This window comes from Barbus barbus (assembly GCF_936440315.1).
Source record: "Barbus barbus genome assembly, chromosome: 15".
Lineage (NCBI taxonomy): Eukaryota > Metazoa > Chordata > Actinopteri > Cypriniformes > Cyprinidae > Barbus > Barbus barbus.
Genome location: NC_136743.1, coordinates 11795604 through 11817243, shown reverse-complemented (window position 1 = coordinate 11817243; position 21640 = coordinate 11795604). Strand labels below are relative to the sequence as shown.

The window sequence follows — 21640 nt, the reverse complement described above, 5'->3', positions numbered from 1 at the left end:
TTGATTGATCGAAAGCACTATTAGTAGTAGTAGTAGTATAAATGTTTGTAATATACTTAGTCACTCAGGCCTCATGTTCACAGCATTTCTTATTGTAAATATTATGCCAGGTTTTTTTCAGGATGGAACACCTGTTTCCTTTGACTTTTCCTCAACGTGGCAGAGAAATATTCACTGAGAGTTCAGTAAGAAACAAAGGCCCCACTTTTGGCTGGATGATTCACTTGGACTTTGAACTGACGTTGAGTTGCATGTCTTTGGTCAGATGAGGGATTTTAATATCTGCGTGAGTCTAAGCAATTACATCCAACTAAGGCTGTGAAAATCTGATAACGATTTGTGTAAAATATGTCTGGAGCACTTCCTACCTATGTCAATTTTCCAATATCAGTAGTTGATTTAGAATGTGCTTTTCACTGCTTGGCAGTGTCTGTAGCAGGTAAGGAACCTTCTTGGAAAGTATAATTGGTCCAATCATCACTTTTGTATAAAAGCTGGTGACATCAGCCCAATGTCTTCTATTGCATGTGGTAATTGCGTTGGGGGCCCCTGTCTGTTTCGACTCTCTTGGATAGTTGTTTCGTGACGTACTACATCCTTTTTTCAGGAACGTTCATTTTTATGCCACAGGGAAGAACATGGCCTGCGTGCCCAGTAAGACCAATTCAAATTGGACTAGTTTTACATGCTTGAGATACAGCTGGGGAAACATTTCATACTCTGGAATGGTTTGAAAGTGCGTCAAAGGGTGCACTTTGTGGTAATTGCAGAACCAGCAATAGAAAGATTGATGTGTTAAACGGAGTGGCATATAACTAGAAAAGGTTCAAGTAAACATTTGACATAAGTAGTATATTGTGAGCATAGATGAAAAACAGGAACCACAATATACGATGAATAACAATGCTCAAAGGAAACTTAATAAAAATGTAAATTATGATATAAATTAGTGGTTCTCACTGTAGGGTTGTGGCCCAAAAAATGTCTAATATGGTTAATAGTAATAAAAATAATAGTATATGATAGTAAATTATTATATTATATTAACATACAAAAATGGACAATACTACTACTACTACTACTAATAATAATAATAATAATCACCATCATAAATAAATCAGTGGTTCTCACTGGAGGGTTGTGACTCTAAAATGGGCAATATGTTTAATGATAACAAAAATACTTTATATTTATAGTAAATTAATATTAAATTATATTAATTATATTATATAAACATAAAAATACTTGTATTACTACTACTACTAATAATAATAATAAAACACCATAAAAGTATTTATTGCATATATATAAAGGTTTACATTTTTATTCTTACTCCAATCCCTGAAGTCTGCAAACATCGGTCTTTAGCTCTGTTGTCTCTGTAAAACACATTGCAGCATTTCTTGCATTGGTCTGTGTTCGTGCAGCTTTCACGTGGATATTCGATCATTTAGATGCTTGAATTTAAATGCCCAGCTACCTTTCTTCCTGACTTCCTGTGCTACATGTCCTACACATATGTAGGCAGTTAGCACACACATGCATTGTGAACACGCAGGGCACGCTGAAGACATTACACCAGCCCACAGGGAGGATTGGGTCCTCCTTACTATACCTCTTTTCAAATGTTTTTGATATTTGACCATTGTTCAAAGAAGCACAGATTGTCTTTATATTATTTATGGACCTGTTCAGTGTTATTGTCAGCTTTATTTCAGAGTTTTAGGTTTCAAGAAGGATACAGTGGAGTCCAAAAGTCTGAGACCGCTAGTGAAATTTTTGTATTTGAATATTTTTTTAAATGTAAAATGAGATCAACAACAAAAATAAAAATGAATTGAATTTCCTATTTATTTATTTATTTATGATATTAGACTTTATTTTCACACCTATCACCAAACAGGTGCATGGAATCTAAACATGGTTAATATTACTAATTAAGTTCTTTATTATTATTATTTTAAGAGAAAAGACTATAAACAACCCTTAAAGAGCAGTTTAGACTGCATGAAACCCTCTTCATCCATAAATCACACACATGCGTGCGGCTCATGTTTCCCCACTTCACATGCACTCTCCGCTTGGCATTTTGAAGGATCTCACTGCTGCCATACTGCAGGTGGTAGCTTTTTATAATATTTTCCACTAGATGGGGATATCGCTCAACTTAATCTTTACAACCTGTGCCTCATAGCCCGCAGCATATATCATCAGTGATAAAGTAATTGCAGCAATGTTTTGGGAGTGAGTGGGTACACCGCCACAGCTGCTTGCTATTGTTCAGTTCAGTTGTCTGCACTTAAGGGATCCTCAAATCAAAGCCATGAGCTGAAGGTAAACTCATGCTTATGTAATGGGAGTGGTGCAGTCATGCATTTTGATTTTAATTGAGGTATATGCTGTTATATGATTACATAATTTGCACACTGAAACAAATTGTTCACTCTGAACTTCAAAGGGCTCCTAAAAAGGTAATGGTTCATAATTTCCGAGATCTATTTGAAAGTGTTATTTCCAACTGAATCTAGGAATAAATCCAAATACACTTCTTTATTCATTTAACCTTAACCCCGACCTTAACCTTATTGTTTGAGACATGCATCTTAAATTATTACAAAATATATAATTCATTAAATAATAATAAAAACAAGAAATTATTATTGTTGTTGTTGTATTATTATTATTATTATCAATATTATTATTTATTTAATACTAATAATGATAATAATAATTATTATTATAAATAAATAAGAATAAACCCAAATACATAAATGTATTCATTCAAATGCTTAAAATATTAATAATAATTATTATTAGTAGTAGTAGTAATAGTAGTAGTAGTAGTATTTTTGGTGAAAAAAAAGAATAGCCTCTAAATATGTTGAGCTATGGTGCTTATGTTGGAGATGTGATTCAAATTTGACTTGCAACATATCCCAATCATATTACGGTAAACAAAAAAAAATACTGTATTTCGTACTTGAATCGAATAAGTGACAAACGTCTAAATGTGCAATGGCAGGTTTCGGCTGTGGGCGGTGGACAACACGGGTCGGCGTTCCAGTCCGAGTGAGGTGACGATCAAAACTCCCTGTCCCGCCGTGGATGATGTTAAGGCTCAAGGTAGAGAACTGCTTGCATATTGTAGAATAAACTTCTTAAGTTTGGAAAGTATGAATAGGATTATAAATTGTCTGATTCGGTTGAATGTCCCTTCAGAAATAGCAGACAAGATTTACAATCTGTTCAATGGCTACACCAGCGGGAAGGAACAGCAGACGGCCTACAACACGCTCATGGACCTTGGCTCACCGACCCTCCACCGAGTTCTTTACCACTACAACCAGCGCTACGAGAGCTTTGGAGAGTTTACTTGGCGCTGTGAAGATGAACTGGGGCCCAGGTTTGTAAGATGATTCTCTGATGAAGCTTTGTTGCAGAACCTAGCTGCCTTTTAAGACTATAATGGAACTTCATAAGTGAGTGTCCCAAATTAGTTCCAAATGTTCAGTAGAGTTTAGTATAGTTTGACGTTATCATGCTGTTATGCTAAAGATTATTTGATCCCCTGCTGATTTTGTACGTTTGCCCACTGACAAAGAAATGATCAGTCTATAATTTTAATTGTAGGTTTATTTAAACAGTGAAAGACAGAGTAACAACAAAAAAAAAATCAAGAAAAACACATTTCAAAAAAGTTATAAATTGATTTGCATTTTAATGAGTCAAATAAATATTTGATCCCCTATCAATCAGCCAGATTTCTGGCTCCCAGATGTCTTTTATACAGGTAAGGAGCTGAGATTCGGAGCACTCTCTTAAAGGGAGTGCTCCTAATCCCAGCTTGTTACCTGTATAAAAGACTCCTGTCCACAGAAGCAATCATTCAGATTCCAAACTCTCCACCATGGCCAAGACCTAAGAGCTGTCCAAGGATGTCAAGGACAAGATTGTAGACCTACACAAGGCTGGAATGGGCTACAAGACCATCGCCAAGCAGCTTGGTGAGAAGGTGACAACATTTGGTGTGATTATTCGCAAAAGGAAGAAACACAAAATAACTGTCAATCTCCCTCGGAATGTGGGTCCATGCAAGATCTCACCTCGTGGAGTTTCAATGATCATGAGAATGATGAGGAATCAGCCCAGAACTACACGGGAGGATCTAGTTAATGATCTCGAGGTAGCTGGGACCATAGTCACCAAGAAAACAATTGGTAACACACTACGCCATGAAGGACTGAAACCCTGCAATGCACGCAAGGTCTCCCTGCTCAAAAAAACCACATGGACAGGCCCGTCTGAAGTTTGCCAATGATTCAGAGGAGAACTGGGTGAAAGTGTTGTGGTCAGATGAGACCAAAATCCACCTCTTTGGTATCAACTCAACTCGCCGTGTCTGGAGGAGGAGCAATGCTGCCTATGACTCAAACATGGAGGTGGAAACATTATGCTTTGGGGGTATATTTGTGCTAAGGGGACAGGACAACTGCACCGCATCAAAGGGACAATGGACGGGGCTATGTACCGTCAGCGCCAGGGCATTGAAAATGGGTCGTGGATGGGTATTCCAGCATGACAATGACCCACAACACATGGCCAAGGCAACAAAGGATTATCTTAAGAAGAGCCTAGCCAGTCTCCAGACCTTAATCCCATAGAAAATCTGTGGAGGGAGCTGAAGGTTCGAGTTGCCAAACGTCAGCCTCGAAACCTTAATGACTTGAGAGGATCTGCAAAGAGGAGTGGGACAAAATCCTGCAAACCTGGTGGCCAATTACAAGAAACGTCTGACCTCTGTGATTGCCAACAAGGGTTTTGCCACCAAGTTCTAAATCATGTTTTGCGAAGGGGTCAAATACTTATTTCACTCATTCAATTACAAATCATTTTTTTTGTTGTTACTCTGTCTTTCACTGTTCAGATAAACCTACCATTAAAATTATAGACTGATCATTTCTTTGTCAGTGGGCAAACGTACAAAATCAGCAGGGGATCAAATAATTTTTCCCCCACTGTATGTATATTAAGTATAATGATCAAGATGTGATGTACAGTATTTATTTCATTATTATTTTTGTAATTTATGTAAATAAATTTAAATAAACTACATAGTTTAGAATGAAGTAAATTAAGAACAATTCACCCATTTTGGACACATAATCTTGGATTTATTTTTTCATTGAGTTTGGCAGAATACATTTTGGGATGCTGCCGTGGAATGCATGTGGGAATATTAGGGGGACACACAATTTTTTATTGATTGCAATTAAACCCGATATCTTGTTTTACAAGCTTTTGTATGCTTTTTATGTTTTTCATTGCTCCCTAAATTACATAGTAATCACAGATTATTCTATTACGGACATTAACGTCAGATTTGTGATTAGGGTATTTGTGCTAATTAGGTTTAAATTGAATCCAATCAAACTGATTACAGTGCGTTTAAAGGGATCACGCTGACCACAAAACAGGGTGGTAATCTTTATACGCCCTCCAAAACAAACCAAAGATAAATAAGGTCTGGATTTTCGAATTGCACTGAAACGCTTTCTAAACACAGCCATGTGTTGGATATAAAACTTGAACGCTTCCTCGCTGATGCACAGTAGAGACAGGTGAATTTAATTATGGCCATTTGGACAACCGTACCTGAGGCCTCGGTTCAAATTGAAAGGTTGTATTTAATTGTCTCCATGTTGCAAGGTTTTTCTTTCTTGCTCCTGAGTTGTTGCATTAAAACACACTTGTATCAAATACTATTCCACCCAGTATGACTGATGAGAGGAAACTGCTGTGAGGACATTAACAGTAGATGCTTTCAAACCAAGATCATGGATGCATGGTGGTTTAATCAGATTCGGGTTTTCTGAGATATTTTCTCAGTCATCCCCGAGGAGTTAAGGTTCGGCTAGTTACCATGTTTTAGTTAGCTCCTGTACTCAAAAAAAAAAAAAAACGAAACAAAAAATACAGTACTACAGGTGTCACTTGGGTGGCGCGCGTGTGTGTGTGTGTGTGTGTATATAGATAGATAGATAGATAGATAGATAGATAGATAGATAGATAGATAGATAGATAGATAGATAGATAGATAGATAGATAGATAGATAGATAGATAGATAGATAGATAGATAGATAGATAGATAGATAGATAGATAAATAAATTCTATAAATATATATATATAGAATTTATTTATTTTCTATGTATGTATGTATGTATATGTATATTATGTCATATTTCAGGTCACTTTTCATTTTACATTAATACATTTTACTCAGTATTTATTTCTATTCACTTTTTTATTATGCTTATATTTATTGATTGCAACATTTCATGATATATTCAGTTTCATTATATATTGATGTTCATGTTGTCTCCTACATTTTTTCAAGGTTTACATTTAACTTAATTTTTAACTTCAGTCAAATCTTTCCATACCTTTGAAGTTATTTAGCTCAGTTTTTAATACATTTTAAATAGATTATATATATGTATGTATAGTAAATATTTATTATTAACCATTCTTTAAGGAGGACCTATGAGTGCTAAAGGTTGGTTGATCAAGGGATGTCATTAATACTGTCATTGTCCATCAGTGAGATTTGAGAACCGAGTTGAAATGATAACAGGTTAATTAGTACCCCCTAAAGCGGTCTTTTATGACAAATGCATTGAAATAACCCCAAAACAACATTCATTCATAATTAATTCATCCAGATATTTCCACAATGAAGGGTGCGTGTGATCATGCCCCTATGATCGACCCAGTTCCATGAAATATTGCGCAAGTTTTTAGACTTCAGATAAGCTGTTCTAGTGGAGGTCTGGGGAGATGGGCCATTATCTGCCCAGCATCTGTCTTCCAAACAACTCGTATGCGTCATTTCCAAGCTCATTGCGTCCATACAGCATTTTTTCAGCATAGGATATGATGGAAATATAAACAAAGAAAATTTGTTTCTGTTTAGTACAAAAGTTCACTGGGGTTTCCTGATCTGCAGCATTTAAATGCAATTTCCATGAACTAGTCATAATACAAGATAATTGTAATTAAACTGGCCCCCCTCGGTATATAAACCAGGTCAGACTTGGAACAAAAAATATTATTCTCTGTGTTTTCTTTCTTTTTGAGATATCAAGACTCATTCTTAATTGGTGGGCCTATTGGTTGGACTAATGCATGCTTTAATTGGTGGAATTCGGTCTGTTCGCTCAAAGTTCTTTTTTGCTTTTTTTTTCGTTTTCGTTGGACATTAATGCCGTACGGTTACTATAGAAATCATTGAGTCGTTGAGTCATAAGGCCATTCCAAATGGATGTTATGGAAGTGGGTAGGTGTGTTACACAGGATGTTGGTGGAATGCAGCTGATTGTTTTCTCCCAGACTAGTGCAAGAGATTTCGGAAAGCGAGAGTGAGAGAGAGGCACTGGCAGAGCCCAAGAGGTTGAAAACGTACCTTGGAAATAAGAGGCCATTTTCCACTTCCATTGCTATTTGGAGACCAAAACGGACTTTCTTGAAAAATTAAAGGATAACAAACCACAGGGTTTTGTTTTAAGCAAATAAACATCCAAATTCCTACAACCACTGAAATGTGGCAAGATATTAAAAACATAAATACACTCAAAAGAATGATATAAATGACAGCATCACTTGAGCAGACGTGAATATTTTATATTTAGCATGCAAGTGATTTCTGACATAGTTAAAATTCCATTAATATACCTTGTGAATTAATTGGAGGCCAAAGTAAATAATGAATTTATACTTTGTTGCGTGAAACCTCAATAAATTGCAAAGGCAATCAAACAAGACATTGTGCGTTGTTGAATCGGTTTAAGCCACATTTTAATCGTAAACACACTTAAAAATGCACTTAGCTACCCCCAAAGCCTGCTTGGTCCACACAGATTTGGTTTTTGGTATTTATGTGGTAGAATGTTGAGCTTCTGGGTTGGCAGGGGTTTGAAGTGAAGCTATGACTTAGGAATGAGGCGCTCTTTCCGTACTCTTGGTATCACATTTCAGCTTCTTGTCTTTTGCGAAGGATATTGGCTCTTCATTGCATTCGCACATACTCAATATACGCCCCTCTCATGTCACCGTCGCTAATAGAATTCACAGGTACTTAAACTTAGCTGCCGTTCACCTAATCGTTCCTGTGTTACCTCAGAAGCTTCTTGACGGGAAAATTTCTTTTTCAAAGCTTTGCCTTTACAGTTTGATATAAAAACACCACAGGCTTGATTTATGGTCAAACTCTTCGGTCCAGATTTTGAAGAGCGTCGTTTAAGGGGTGCAGACAGAAGACCTGTGTTTTAGCTGAATATGGCCATCGCCTGCAGTTTATATTTGTTTTATCGGAGTCTCCCATCAATCTTTCAGTCTCATGCTCCGAATCAGCATGTGAGGTGGGCATTCTCAGAATGGATAAACGGAATGGAATGCTCAATGTTTAAACTACTGGAGGAAGAAAAATTTCAAACCAGTGTCAAGAGCACTGCGTAATAGCAATATTATAAAAACTATACAGTAGGAATATCACAATGAATGTTAGCAGAAAATACTAACTTGAGTCACTTACACAGCAAGATAAAAGCTGTTGTTGTTGAATAAAGTAACTTGATAGTACATAAATAAAACTAAATTACAAAAATAATAAAAAGATCAATCTGAGTCAATACAAAAGTACTGTATGTGAGTTTAGGATTTATTGACTAATGGCCCTAAAGATGATATATTATTATTATTAAAACATTTTATTAACAAATTTATATAACTATTTTCTATTTTAATATGTTTTAAAATGCATGCAATTTATTCCTGTATTGGAAAAACTGTATTTTACAGCAGCAATTACTCCAATCGTCAGTGTCATATGATCCTTCTGAAGTCATTCTAATATTGCTGTTGCTCAAGAAATATTTATTATAAATGTTGAAAACAGTTTTGCTGAATATTATTTTTGTGGAAACATTTTCGTTTTTGATGAAAAAACTATTCTATTATTTCTGTACTTTGTAACATTCTAATAGTTTTTAGTCATTTTTGACCTATTTATTACATCCATGCTGAATTTTATTTTATTTCTTTATTTTTCTTTCTTTCTTTCTTTCTTTCTTTCTTTCTTTCTTTCTTTCTTTCTTTCTTTCTTTCTTTCTTTCTTTCTTTTCAAAAGAATTTTGCATAGTTGCTTAAAATATGTTACATTAACCCAGCCAATCTGTAATATATAAACATTAACACACATTACTAACCAAGTATCATCTTTGTGTTTGCTACTGCAGGAAAGCAGGATTGATCCTGTCTCAGCTGGATGAACTCAGCGGTTGGTGCCGGGGTCTCCTCCAGGAACCAAAAATTGGCTTGCGCAGAGCATCCCTCAAGTATCTGTCTTGTCGTTATACAGATACCAGAGCATTCGGGCTCAGCTGGGTGAATCTCGACCAAGACTTACGTAAGGCCTGTGAAGATCAGATGCTCTCCATTATGTACAATGATTATGGAGAACCAAAGGAACATTAAACCCACTTGGACAACAAGAGGACCAGTCAGGGGCCATACCTCAACATGGCCTCCCCTTTAGGGCTTCTCTCTAGAGAATCTGCTCCATCAGTTTTAACATTAATTGATCATTTAATGATGAAGAGGAAAATATTTTGTGAGAACATGAGCTGCCCATCCTGATTTTTCAAGAAGCATTCAAGTGGTGTCTCTGGGCTTACACATAAAAAAAATGTACAGTGTACAGTCAAAGGAAAGTTGCATTAAAGTGTCATTTAGACCTAGTGGTGTATTTTGTCAAATAGTGCATACCAGGGATGCACCGATACCACTTTTTCCAGTACTTGCCCGATACCGATACTTTTATTTTTGGTACTTGCCGATACCGAGTACCGATACTGATATTTTCATTGCATTTGTACATTTTTTAAATATTGGGTACAGAAACCAAAAGAGTATGTATAATGTTAGTTGGTTAACTTCATTTATCAAATAAATACAGTCAAACCAAAATTTATTCAAACACCTTTAAAATTTCTCACATTATCATGGTTTATTCGCTATAGTTTAGAAAATGGTAATAAAATATGAAAAGAACTCTCAACAAATTCAGCTTGATAATGTCAGATAACTTTGATAGAAAGGTACATAATGGATTACAATCAACCAAAAATGATTCAGACAGCTGTTAGTATGACAATATTTACACAACTATCAATACTCTGTCAGGCCACCCTTAGCCTTAATGACAGCCTGTAGTCTCCTGGGCATGCAAACCTGAAATTCATTTTTTTCCCCAAACTCAGTCTTTTTTACTGGTAGTCCACTGTATGAAGAATTTTTGGTTATAATATGTCTCAGTTTACTTTATTTTGATTTGACTGTATAATATCTTTGGTTATTTTCACACTTAAGTATGCCCATTAAAATGTATTTTACAAGTTTTTGTTACTTTCACTGTTACTTTCATTTTTTTGCTCTATGGTACATCATCTTTAATTTAATTTAATTTTATCATTAGAGCTGCTCCATTGCAGCGGTTCAGTACTGTAATTACGCGTTTTGCTGTAATAATGCAGGGAACCACTCCTTATAAATCTCCTAACTGTGATATTTTCAGAAATAAAAGTTGCTTTTTTACATCTGAAACGTGCTGCAATTTATATTCCAAAGCCACTCATATAATGCATAATCAATCATGAAGCAAGCAAAACACACGCAACGTGCGCACGTATTTGTACTGGTGCAGAATGAGAGGGACAAATACAGAACATAGCGCATAGGCTGTTAGTTTCACTTTTGCCAGAATGTCGTGCATGCTTAAGGTTGAAAATAAATGATGGTTTCTAGTGAATACCCCTATAAATTGTCTTATATTTACGATTTAGTTTTAAGCCAAATGATGCGTGTGCCAAGTGAGCGAACATCAATAAATATCACACAACAGAAGTGCGCGCACGCTCTCTCTCTCTCTCCCTCCCTCCCTCCCTACCGTTAAGTAACTGTGTATTGATTAACTTACTTGTTTTTGACATATCCAACCGAACTACAAGCTATCCAGTGATGTCTGTGAGAAAGGGATATTTGCTTAGCCCATCAGCTCGCACACATCAGCTATACCGGCATCAATACTGAATGTTTAACATTAAGTTCATTGCATGCATATACTTCGTAGACATCCTTAATCTCTAATAACTCCATTCTGCTGTCTGTTGTTCTGTTGTCTGTATTTCTTTGTCTGAATATGGCACTTATCACATGCTGTGTGGTATCGGCGTTTGGTATCGGGGCATTTTAACGAGTACCAGTACAGGAGCCCTGTATCAGGCCGATACCGATACCAGTATTGGTATCGGTGCATCCCTAGTGTATACACCAGCTTGTATAGGTAGGACTTTTTCACAAGAACTAAAACTGTATCTTATTAATGTGCTGAAAATGTCTTTGTCTGTAGTGCATATTGATATGGAAAGAGCTATAACAAATGTAAATGTTAATGAACTATTAAACACATTACTAATGTGCTGAATGTAGTATGAGAGGTATGAGAGGTTAAGAAACTGTACAGAAGTTTTTTTGTTTTTTTTAAGTATAAGCAGTATTATGAAAATAACCATTTTAAAGTTGTGTACAATAACATGTCTTGTTTGTTTTATTTCCTATTCCAAATAAAATTGGCCAAATTAATTCAATGATTATTTAATTGTGCAACTGAAATTTGAACAAAAGTAATGAGGGCTGCACAGTTTTTGAAGTTGCTATGAAACAAGTATAGCAACAGATATTTTCTCAATGTATCATTACAGATATCTGAGTGAAGCAAATTATCAAGGAAAAAAAATCTGTTCACCAGTTGTTAATTGGTTGGAAGCAGATTGTAACGTTGATTGTAAAAAGGGGTGAGACCTAAACAGACTAAATGATTTGCCAGCATAAATCAACAGAAATAAGTCTCTGATTTCACTGGAGGATTTTGACATTTTAAGAATTTTGAAGTAGTTGCAATTGAGGTTTACATTCAGAAATCATGGCAGAAATCCTTCAAAATAAGATCCGTAACATACATTTAGAAAATAGATTTTCGTTAATATTTAATTATTTCTTTATATTTTCTTTTTTTTTTTCTTTATATGATTCTATTTCTTCAGTAATGTTTTTTTAAACATTTTCAATTAATTAAAAATTAATATTTGCCTCAATATTTCTCAATATTTCACTCTGCATCTTGCACCATTTTAGGTTTAAAAAAATATATTAAAATATATCTTAAAGCTTGACATTGATATTCAAATCTTGATTTTTTTTTTATTATACTGAGCACAATTATAGACATCAACTCTTTTAAACCCACCAAACTTGTGTGTATTTATACTTTATTGATATGACAGTGAACCTACACTTTAACAGACAGAAGAGCATACAAAAATAGTATCATATATTTCCATTACAATAGCTATAAATGAGCTCTTTTCCCAAAGCACACATGCATTTCACAGGTTTTGCATGTACATGTAAAGGGTTTAAAATAAGGATAAGGAGAGGAAACAGATCTTGAAATCTTGAACTGACAGTCTGAGATAAGCACTTGTTTATATACCTGTATTAATGACATACAGGTGGAAATAATATTGAGAGTGTGGCTCACAACAAGCAAGAGATATTTGTATAAAATATTCATAAAAATCAGCTACACTTGAAACATTTTGTGTGTGTGTATTGGTGTGCGTAAATGCTTGTGGGCTAAAATATGGGTCATATCTACATCTACATCTATGTTAGAGATCTTGAAAATATATTAGGTATTATTACATAGATTAGTGTTGAAGAGGATTGTTTTTATGCACTTCTATGGTTTGAATTACTGCCTTTGATCAGCCTCGCTCTCATGTGGAGTGAGAAACATTCAGGTTATTGTTTGACATTTTCTTTTCAAGCCAATCTGAGAGCTGTCCGCACGCTCTCCGCCTCGCTATCATTCACTGCGCTCCTGTTCTCCTCGGCTTCGGGGTCACGGCAGGTGCACTCATCGTGATCGCAGTCTACCCCGAATTGAATGACCTGTCAATCAATCGAACACACTTATACAAACAACGTCCAAAATACATTGGGCCACAAACATCTGATTCAGTATGTGGGAGCCACACACAGTCTTTGAACGAGAGATCAAAGTGTGGTTTGTATAATTCGGCTCAAAATGCTTTAAGACATCGCAGCAGATAAAAACAATGAGCATTGCCTTTTTCCAGATGTGTGATCGATATCAACTCTTGAACAAATTACTCACATATAATGATGAAATATGTAAAAACTTAAGAGAACAGCCTGTTTGGGTGTTTGTTTTCCTAACCAGAAAGCCATAAGGATTGGGGTTTTTACACTAGAAGGATTGCTAAGATTGATTAGGACAAGACGGTCACATTCAGTCCAGAGAAAGAGAGAGAAAGCCTGACTGTGAGCAGATGAGTAAAGAGGTGAACACATGTTAAGAATCAACAGGAGGAGGTTCTCGTCCAGGATTCGTGCCATCACCACAGGTTGCAAAATAAACCCAAATTCCCAGCGAAGCGGCCTACTGCTGGAAAAGTAAACATGAAGCTACAGCGTTAAGCTCTGATTTCACCTGATGTTTACAAGATGCAATTGTCTAACTGCGGGACATTCGAGAGTATCCACTCATTTATGTTGCAATTCTTTGGAAGACGGAAGTCTAGCTTTGGTTTCATGCTAAATAATCACGATAGATGCTTAAAAAAAAAAAATCCAAATGTTTGCTTTTGGATCACCCGCAATTGTATCTGTGCATATAATTTAGTTTCCTGTGCATGTGGCAGGTATTTGAATGCTAGAACAGGAGCCACAGGGAATGAGGGATGAGAGGAATTTGTGCTTCATTGTCCAAACTTCTCTCTGGCTCGCGTCCTAGACGCTCTTAAACCAGACTGCCCCACCAACGTATTTGGACTTTTCCATGGCCTGAGTAAACAGAAGCATGGCAGCTCTGCCGGACCTACAGTGGCAGGATGCTGTTCCTCACTCATTTAAATTTCTTAGACCCTGCTTGTTTTACAGTTGCCCGTGACAGCTGACACCTGGCCCTCTGCTAATAAAAGCTGTTCTATCCAGTCATTTATTTATGACAGACACAACCCCCCCCCATCCCATCCCGAGCTCATTCTCTCTTTGGGAGAACACACCACCTGAGCGCCTAATTATGTGGGCGACGTTCATGGAAAGGGTTGACAATGTGGCGGCACCATGTGAGACTGTGACAGAGGAATGAGAAAGCAACGTGCAACGTAGGATGAATGAGGATGAGAGGAACAGCCTTTAAGATGAGATTTACCTTTCTAGATGAGAGAGTGGATGGACAGCAGTCTCCCCCGTCATACTGGCAGTACGCTCGGTTGTTAATGGTGTCGCACCAACCATCTCCTCCGAATGGCTGCAGAAAAAAAGAGTTGAAAAACAAATTTAAAAGAAAAATAACAGCAGACAAGTAATACATACAGAATAATGTGTTTATAATGTATATTTACTGTGCAAAGAACATTTTTGCTTGTACTATTAAAAAAAATTTCATGGTAATACACTTAAAATTAGGAATGCACAATATATTGGTTCCATATGAGTTATCAGATTATATTAATTTATCAGTATTGGACGATTGTATTGGATAAATTAACAATGAACAATTGTATTTTTATTAACTAATCTTAACAAAGATGAATAAACACTGCAACAAATGAACTGTATTGCTCATTGTTGGTTAATATTAGTTCATACATTTAAGTTAATTAATAATTAATGAGACCTTATTGTAAACTGTTACCACAATTTAATGACACTGTTAAATGCAATTAAATGGATATACATTTTTCATTACATTAAAATGACGCCTAAATTCACTTGTAGCATTTAAATGACTGATTTATTTATTTTTTCTCTCTTTTCCCCCAATTTTTTTTCAAAAGACGAAATAGGATATACAGGTGCATCTCAAAAAATTAGAATATCGTGAAAAAGTTAGGTTCTTGTAACTTGTTTTCAAAAAGTGAAAATGTTATATATTCTAGATTCATTACATGTAAAGTAAAATATTTCAAAAGTTTTTTGTTTTAATTTTGATGATTAGAGCTTACAGCTCATGAAAGTCAAAAATCCAGTATCTCAAAATATTAGAATATTTACATTTGAGTTTCAATAAATGACCATCCCTACAGTATGCATTCGGGGTATCGCTTGTTTTTTGAAACCACAGTAATGGGGAAGACAGCTGACTTGGCAACGGTCCAAAATACAATCATTGACACCCTCCACAAAGAGGCCAAGTCACAGAAGGTCATTACTGAAAGGGGTGGCTGTTCACAGAGTGCTGTGTCAAAGCATATTAAATGCAAAGTTGCCTGGAAGGAAGAAATTGGGTAGGAAAAGGTGCACAAGAAACCGGGATGACCGCAAGCTTGAGAATACTGTCAAGCAAAGCCGATTCAAACACTTGGGAGAGCTTCACAAGGAGTGGATTGAAGCTGGAGTCAGTGCATCAAGAGTCACCACACTCAGACGTCTTCAGGAAAAGGCTACCAAGCCACTTCTGAAACAGAAACAATGTCAGAAGCATCTTACCTGGGCTATGAAGAAAAAGAACTGGACTGTTGCTCAGTGATCCAAAGTCCTCTTTTAAGATAAGAGTAAATTTTGCATTTAATTTGGAAATCTATGTCTGGAGTCTGGAGGAAGACTGGAGAGGCACAGAACCCAAGCTGTTTGAAGTCCAGTGAGAAGTTTCTGCAGTCAGTGATGATTTGGGGTGCCGTGACGTCTGCTGGTGTTGGTCCATTGTGTTTTATCAAGTCCAAAGTCAATGCAGCTGTCCACCAGGAGATTTTGGAGCACTTTATGTTTCCATCTGCTGACAAGCTTTATGGCGAAGCTGATTTCCTTTTCCAGCAGGACTTTAACACCTGCCCACAGTGCCAAAACCACTTCCAAGTGGTTTGCTGACCATGATATTACTGTGCTTGACTGGCCAGCCAACATGCCTGACCTGAACCCCATATAGAATCTATGGGAAATTTTCAAGAGAAAGATGAGAAACAGTCGATCCAACAAAACAGATGAGCTGAAGACTCAATAGTGCCTCAGCAGTGCCACAGGCTGATCACTTCCTTGCCACACCTCACTGATGCTGGAGTTTGTGCTAAAAGACCCCCGACCAAGTACTGAGTGCATAAATGAACATACTTTTAAACATACCTTTACATAACTTGAACTTTTCTGTTTTGCAAATCCTTTTTTTGATTGATCTTAGGAAATATTCTAATATTTTGAGATACTGGATTTTTGACTTTCATGAGTTGTGAGCTCTAATCATCAAAATAAAATAAAAATTAATTACTTTACGTGTAAAATATATGAAAGTTGGACTTGTAACCTGAAGGTCGTGGGTTCGAGTCTCAGGTCCGGCAGGGATTGTAGGTGGGGGAGTGAATAACCAACACTCTCTCCACCCTCAATACCACGACTGAGGTGAGACCCTTGAGCAAGGCACCGAACCCCCAACTGCTCCCCGGACGCCGCAGCAGCATTGGCTGCCCACTGCTCCGGGTGTGTGTTCACGGTGTGTGTGTGTTCACTGCTGTGTGTGTGCACTTTGAATGGGTTAAATGCAGAGCACTAATTCCGAGTATGGGTCACCATACTTGGCCGTATGTCACTTTCACTTTCATTTTTATATTAGTCATTTGTAGTTGTCAGTCTTAAAGGGTTAGTTGACCCAAAAATGAAAATTAGTCACCCTCAATCACCTTCAAGGCATCCTAGGTGTACAAGCCTTTCTTCTTTCAGTCAAATCCAATCTGAGTTATTTAAAAATATATATATATAAAAAATCCTTGCTTTGCCAAGCTTTATAATGGCAAGGGTGGGTGTTTTTGTTCAAGAGTTCAACAATAAAGCGCATCCATCCATATTATTATGCTCATCCACATAAACGACCCCCCCGGGATTTCCGCCTATGGCTACACCTACATCCTACTTCATCCACCAGAAAGGCAGTCTCTCGTGAATGCACTTACAACATTTTGCAGAAGTTACACAAAGCTTTTTATGTAATTCAATTTTTTTTTTATTTGCTACAGGAGGCCTTTATTCACAATTAACAGTTTTCTCTGAACATGAGGCCGTTCGGATGTTCCTTGAATCTCAAAGAAATGCATGAAATGCATGAATCATGCCAAAGGGATTTCTGTTATACATTATGGTAGGTGGCATTTCACATTTATTCCTTTCAAATAAAAAAGCTGCATCTGCTATTCCAGATCAAACTTCCTCGTACTTCCTCCGATGCCATTACTTCACCTGTGTGAGAACATGGCTACCTGTTTTGCAATGTCCAAGGGAGCGAAATCCAGCCTTGAGTAGACTGCAATTATCAAATTTAATATGCATAAACACTTTAAATGTGTCATAATGCCTTCCTAACCTAAAGGATCTGATGCCAATGACAGGAAAACGAGAGCTGTCTGCCAAAGATACTTTTGGCTCTCTTGCGTATGTTGAGTCCTTAAAAAGAGTCCAGCTTCTACTTGATTCCACATCCCTGTACAAGAGCAGCTGGCGAGGAGATCTCTGTAGAATTTATCCCTGCTAAACCTACACCCAATCCAAAATGTTTTTCCTGCCGTGGTCTCATTCTCCAAGTCATAAGCAATATCATTTTTCATTCTTCAGTTTCAAGCTTGTGTATATATCGTTTACTTCTTTATTCTCGCTCTCCATTCGTTTTATCACCTTAAGCACATTGCAAATGTATTGCCAATAACAATTTTAAACCAATCTTACCACTTTGTGTTTAAATTAACATGTGATATACTGCTAGTGAAATATCTGAATCTAAAACATATGCATTTTAACGTTGTTTTAGAAAAGGCTGGAAAAAGAAAAATGACCTAATGCCTAAATTAAAGAGTCGTGTAACAGTAAATGGGAAGGATGTGTGGAATGTATCTGCTCTTGCCAGCGAATGTTAAACAACGCTGTAGTCAACCATCTGAAGCACTGCAGAAAATCATCTGACCCGGACCTCATCTATATCTGGCTCAAAACAATAGTTAAGAAAAGTCCAAATCTGACCAAAGCAATAGACAATATAATGTAAATCTAGTCTGCCAAAATATTTAAGTATTTAAATCTCACGCTTATTTCCTTCACAGTTAATCATGATAAATTATTACATTTAAATTGACAGCCCAAAAACTTGCAAATGTTGTCTGTTTTGGCTCAATAGATTTATTTTAAGCATAAGGAGCTATAGTTAAATTTGTTAGATGTTTTCAGCAATCTTTTGATTCAAAGAGACCAGCATTTTTTATGTATTTAGACAAAATAATAATAAAAGCGAATAAATCTATTGAATCATAGTTTCAATAGAATTAATCCTAACAGTCAAACTATACCCTTCCATATACAAAACCTTAAAAATCCATGTAACATGTAACCTGAACTGACAGAACTAGTAAAATTATACTTTTTTTTTTTAGCTGCAGTAAAATTTGTTAGGTGTTTTCATCGATGTTGTGATTCAACACCAGCATGGTTCATTTCAAGTTGTTTTTTTTTGGCATTTATTTTCAATTTATTAAGACAATATATGATTTCAAGATCTACATTTTTTTTTGTTGTCAGTAATAAAATGAATATATAAAATGTAAAATAATAAAATATAGAATAGATAATAGAATTAATACTAACAGCCAAACTATAGCCTTCCATATGCAGAACTAATATATATATATATATATATATATATATATATATATATATATATATATATATATATATATATATATAAATAATATGTTTTTATCAATGTTTCAACACCTAATAGGAAAGCCACCATGACCTTACTGTATTCTGATAATAAATATAAATGCCTCTTCAGATTGCCTACTGCTCAGTGTCAGTTCAGGCTGTCCACTTTGAGGTATCCATTCTAAAATTCATTTTCCTGGCCTCTACTCAAAGAGGGGTTTTAGTAGGCAACCCTGCTATGTTTTTGGGCAGTATCCAAAGCTTGATTTATATTACATGAATTTATTGAAAACGAAACCCTCTATGAGTCACTTGTAAAAGATGTATTTTTTAAAAACACAATTAATCCCTAGCAACAGCTTCTGCAATGTGTGTTTGCAATCTGAGATACCGGAGAACAACAAACTGAAATCTTATCTGAAGCAAACAATGAAGGTGTCTTTTACCTTATACAGTACATGGCATAGCGAGAAATTAAATCTCTAAACGCGAGGGAGGAAACACTCCACAGGTTGCCTGACCGACCACATCTAATGCTAAGCGAAAGATAGAATAAACAAAACCTCCATGGCAACAACATGTTTTCATGGACAACATTGTTTTGAGGCCCCATGTTAGTGCTGGCATCTCACTTCACTGAAGTATGCGCCCCTTGATTGGCTCTCTCCAGAGTTCCCAAAAGACTACTAATTATGTTCCCCTCCATTTCATTTCTAATGTAAACTTTTCCTTTTTGTCTTTAAATGAAAGCTGAACATGCTGAAAAACAAATTTTAGGTAACACATTACAACAGTGAAAGGGCGAATGAAGTGTTTCCAGGTTTTTTTGTGTTTTTGTCTTGTCAACTCTTTCCATAATGTTAAGATGAAGAAACCCAGTGCATGCCCTGAGAGGAATCAGATGACCATTCTTCTAACCATATTTGCAACAAGGAATGTGAACAGTGGTTCTTCATAAATCTGTGGCATCATCTGTAATGTTTTCTCAAATTCAGCCACACAAAAAGGGGAAAAAGTTGACTCAAAAACTGGTTCGATGCGGTTAAGTAAATTGCATTTGATAGTAGCAGAGGAAAAACAAAAATATGAAAACAAACAACCCCAACAGTCCGAAGCTCAGAAGATCATAACAGTTTCAACAGTCTGACCAAAACATAAAGAACTATAACTATACCTGAAGAAAGCTTCCATTAGCTTTCTTATTCATCTGGAGGAAAAAAACTCCAGAACCAAGGGTGGAAAAGCAGACTTAAAGTCTACTTATGTTTGGCAATGGTAGTTCAAAATAAAATATTAATAATGACACATAAACTAAAGCATAACCTGAGCTGACCTCTTCACTTATCATCAGCCTGTAATGGGAAAGGATGTGCTGCAGAGCAACTGGAACATGTGCTGTGGTATAATTTATACTGAGTCTCCAATATAAAAGCAACTGTTTTGCTTGGTAACAAATGAGGGCAAGAGGAGATGAGAGGGTCTGACAGATACGAGGATTATTTGAATATCATAAAAACATCCCTCTAAATGGAATGGTGAGTTCCAAAATAGAATGAATAGTTCATAAAACCTGTCTGCTTCATTTTGATATTATATAAAAAAAATGATATATCTGATATCCATGGGAAAAAAAAACTTGGACATGCAACTGATGATATAACTAGATAAATACATAAAAGGTATTATTTAAAAAAAAATAATAATAATTATATATTTTTTTTTTAGGGTTAGTTTTTTTTTCTAAAGATATTAATAAAATTTATTTTGTACATAAAAATGTATCAGAACATGTATAATATTAGAATATATTATATAAAGTACATAAATAATTTGATTTACCTTTCTTTTTTTTTTTTTTTTTCATTTTGTTTGATTTTTGAACAATTTATTCAAGTCTCACACATTTGAATGGCACACTGTACTGAGCACCGCTCCACCCTTTTGCCTTCAAGATACGTCCCTTGACATCACTGGCAGAGCTAAAATCCAAAGAGAATTACAATAAACAGTCATCCATTATTTTCCAAAACACTCGACTGTTAATTTCAACACTCTTTTTGATTCCAGACTTCACACGACTCTGCCGCGTTACTTCTGTTGACTTTAAGCGAAGCCTGGTATGTTACTTTCGTCACATATCATTTGTGATTATTTTACAACTGGTTTAACGCATCCATCAGTTACATAACACCTTTTAAATTCCCTCTGTCTAACTGACCTGCGCACACACCAATAAGATCATTCATTTGCTTTGGCACTACAATTGTCGACAAAGTCTGATGAGTTAGTGCTCGGGGTGAATTTAAACAGGATTCTGTGAATTGAGGGAAGGAAAACTGGAATAATATGTTTTATGATCATGTATATCCACATTTTACAGTGGCAATTATATTTTCATTCGGTTTTATTTTTGCGATAAAAGGAGAACCGGTGAGAATCAATCTGTCAGCATGCTGTGGGAAGATGTTGCACGCACTCCATCAACCATCGTGCTAAATGTTTCTCTTGGCCACGGGAGATGTTAAAGATGTCTCCATATGAGAGTGGACGGTGTCGGAAATCCCTGACAACAAAATGCCTCATTACTGACGTAAATGTAAACTTGGGAATGTCTAAACCATATACAGACAAAATAAAAATAGAAAACTGAATGACTGTATTACTTGACCCTTTGGATTTCCTGTTGGCGCAAATAGCTTCAAAGTCACTCTTGAGACATATTATGTGCTACTAACCCAACCTATTATGATGTATTTATACATGCTTATAAAAAATGCTTCAATGGATCACAGATTTGATTTGCGAGTTCCATTTTGGTCAAA

The 21640-nt window shown here is 36.0% G+C and overlaps 2 protein-coding genes across 2 annotated transcripts in view; one reads left to right on the top strand and one right to left on the bottom strand.

The window, feature by feature from the left end:
* The window catches only part of astn1 (astrotactin 1), a gene marked incomplete at both ends in the record, with an annotated part of 275148 nt that extends 265618 nt beyond the window's left edge, over positions 1-9530 (top strand). The window contains 3 exons of the mRNA XM_079434773.1: positions 3023-3123; positions 3220-3403; positions 9293-9530. Coding sequence (XP_079290899.1) covers positions 3023-3123; positions 3220-3403; positions 9293-9530 — 523 coding nt within the window. The remainder of the gene's footprint in view (positions 1-3022; positions 3124-3219; positions 3404-9292) is intronic.
* A 2836-nt stretch (positions 9531-12366) lies between these two features.
* Positions 12367-21640, bottom strand: part of LOC306881934 (pappalysin-2-like) — a 66102-nt gene continuing 56828 nt past the window's right edge. The window contains exons 22-23 of the mRNA XM_079436307.1: positions 14353-14451; positions 12367-13067 (exon numbers count right to left, since the gene is read on the bottom strand). Coding sequence (XP_079292433.1) covers positions 12939-13067; positions 14353-14451 — 228 coding nt within the window. The 3' untranslated portion in view covers positions 12367-12938. The remainder of the gene's footprint in view (positions 13068-14352; positions 14452-21640) is intronic.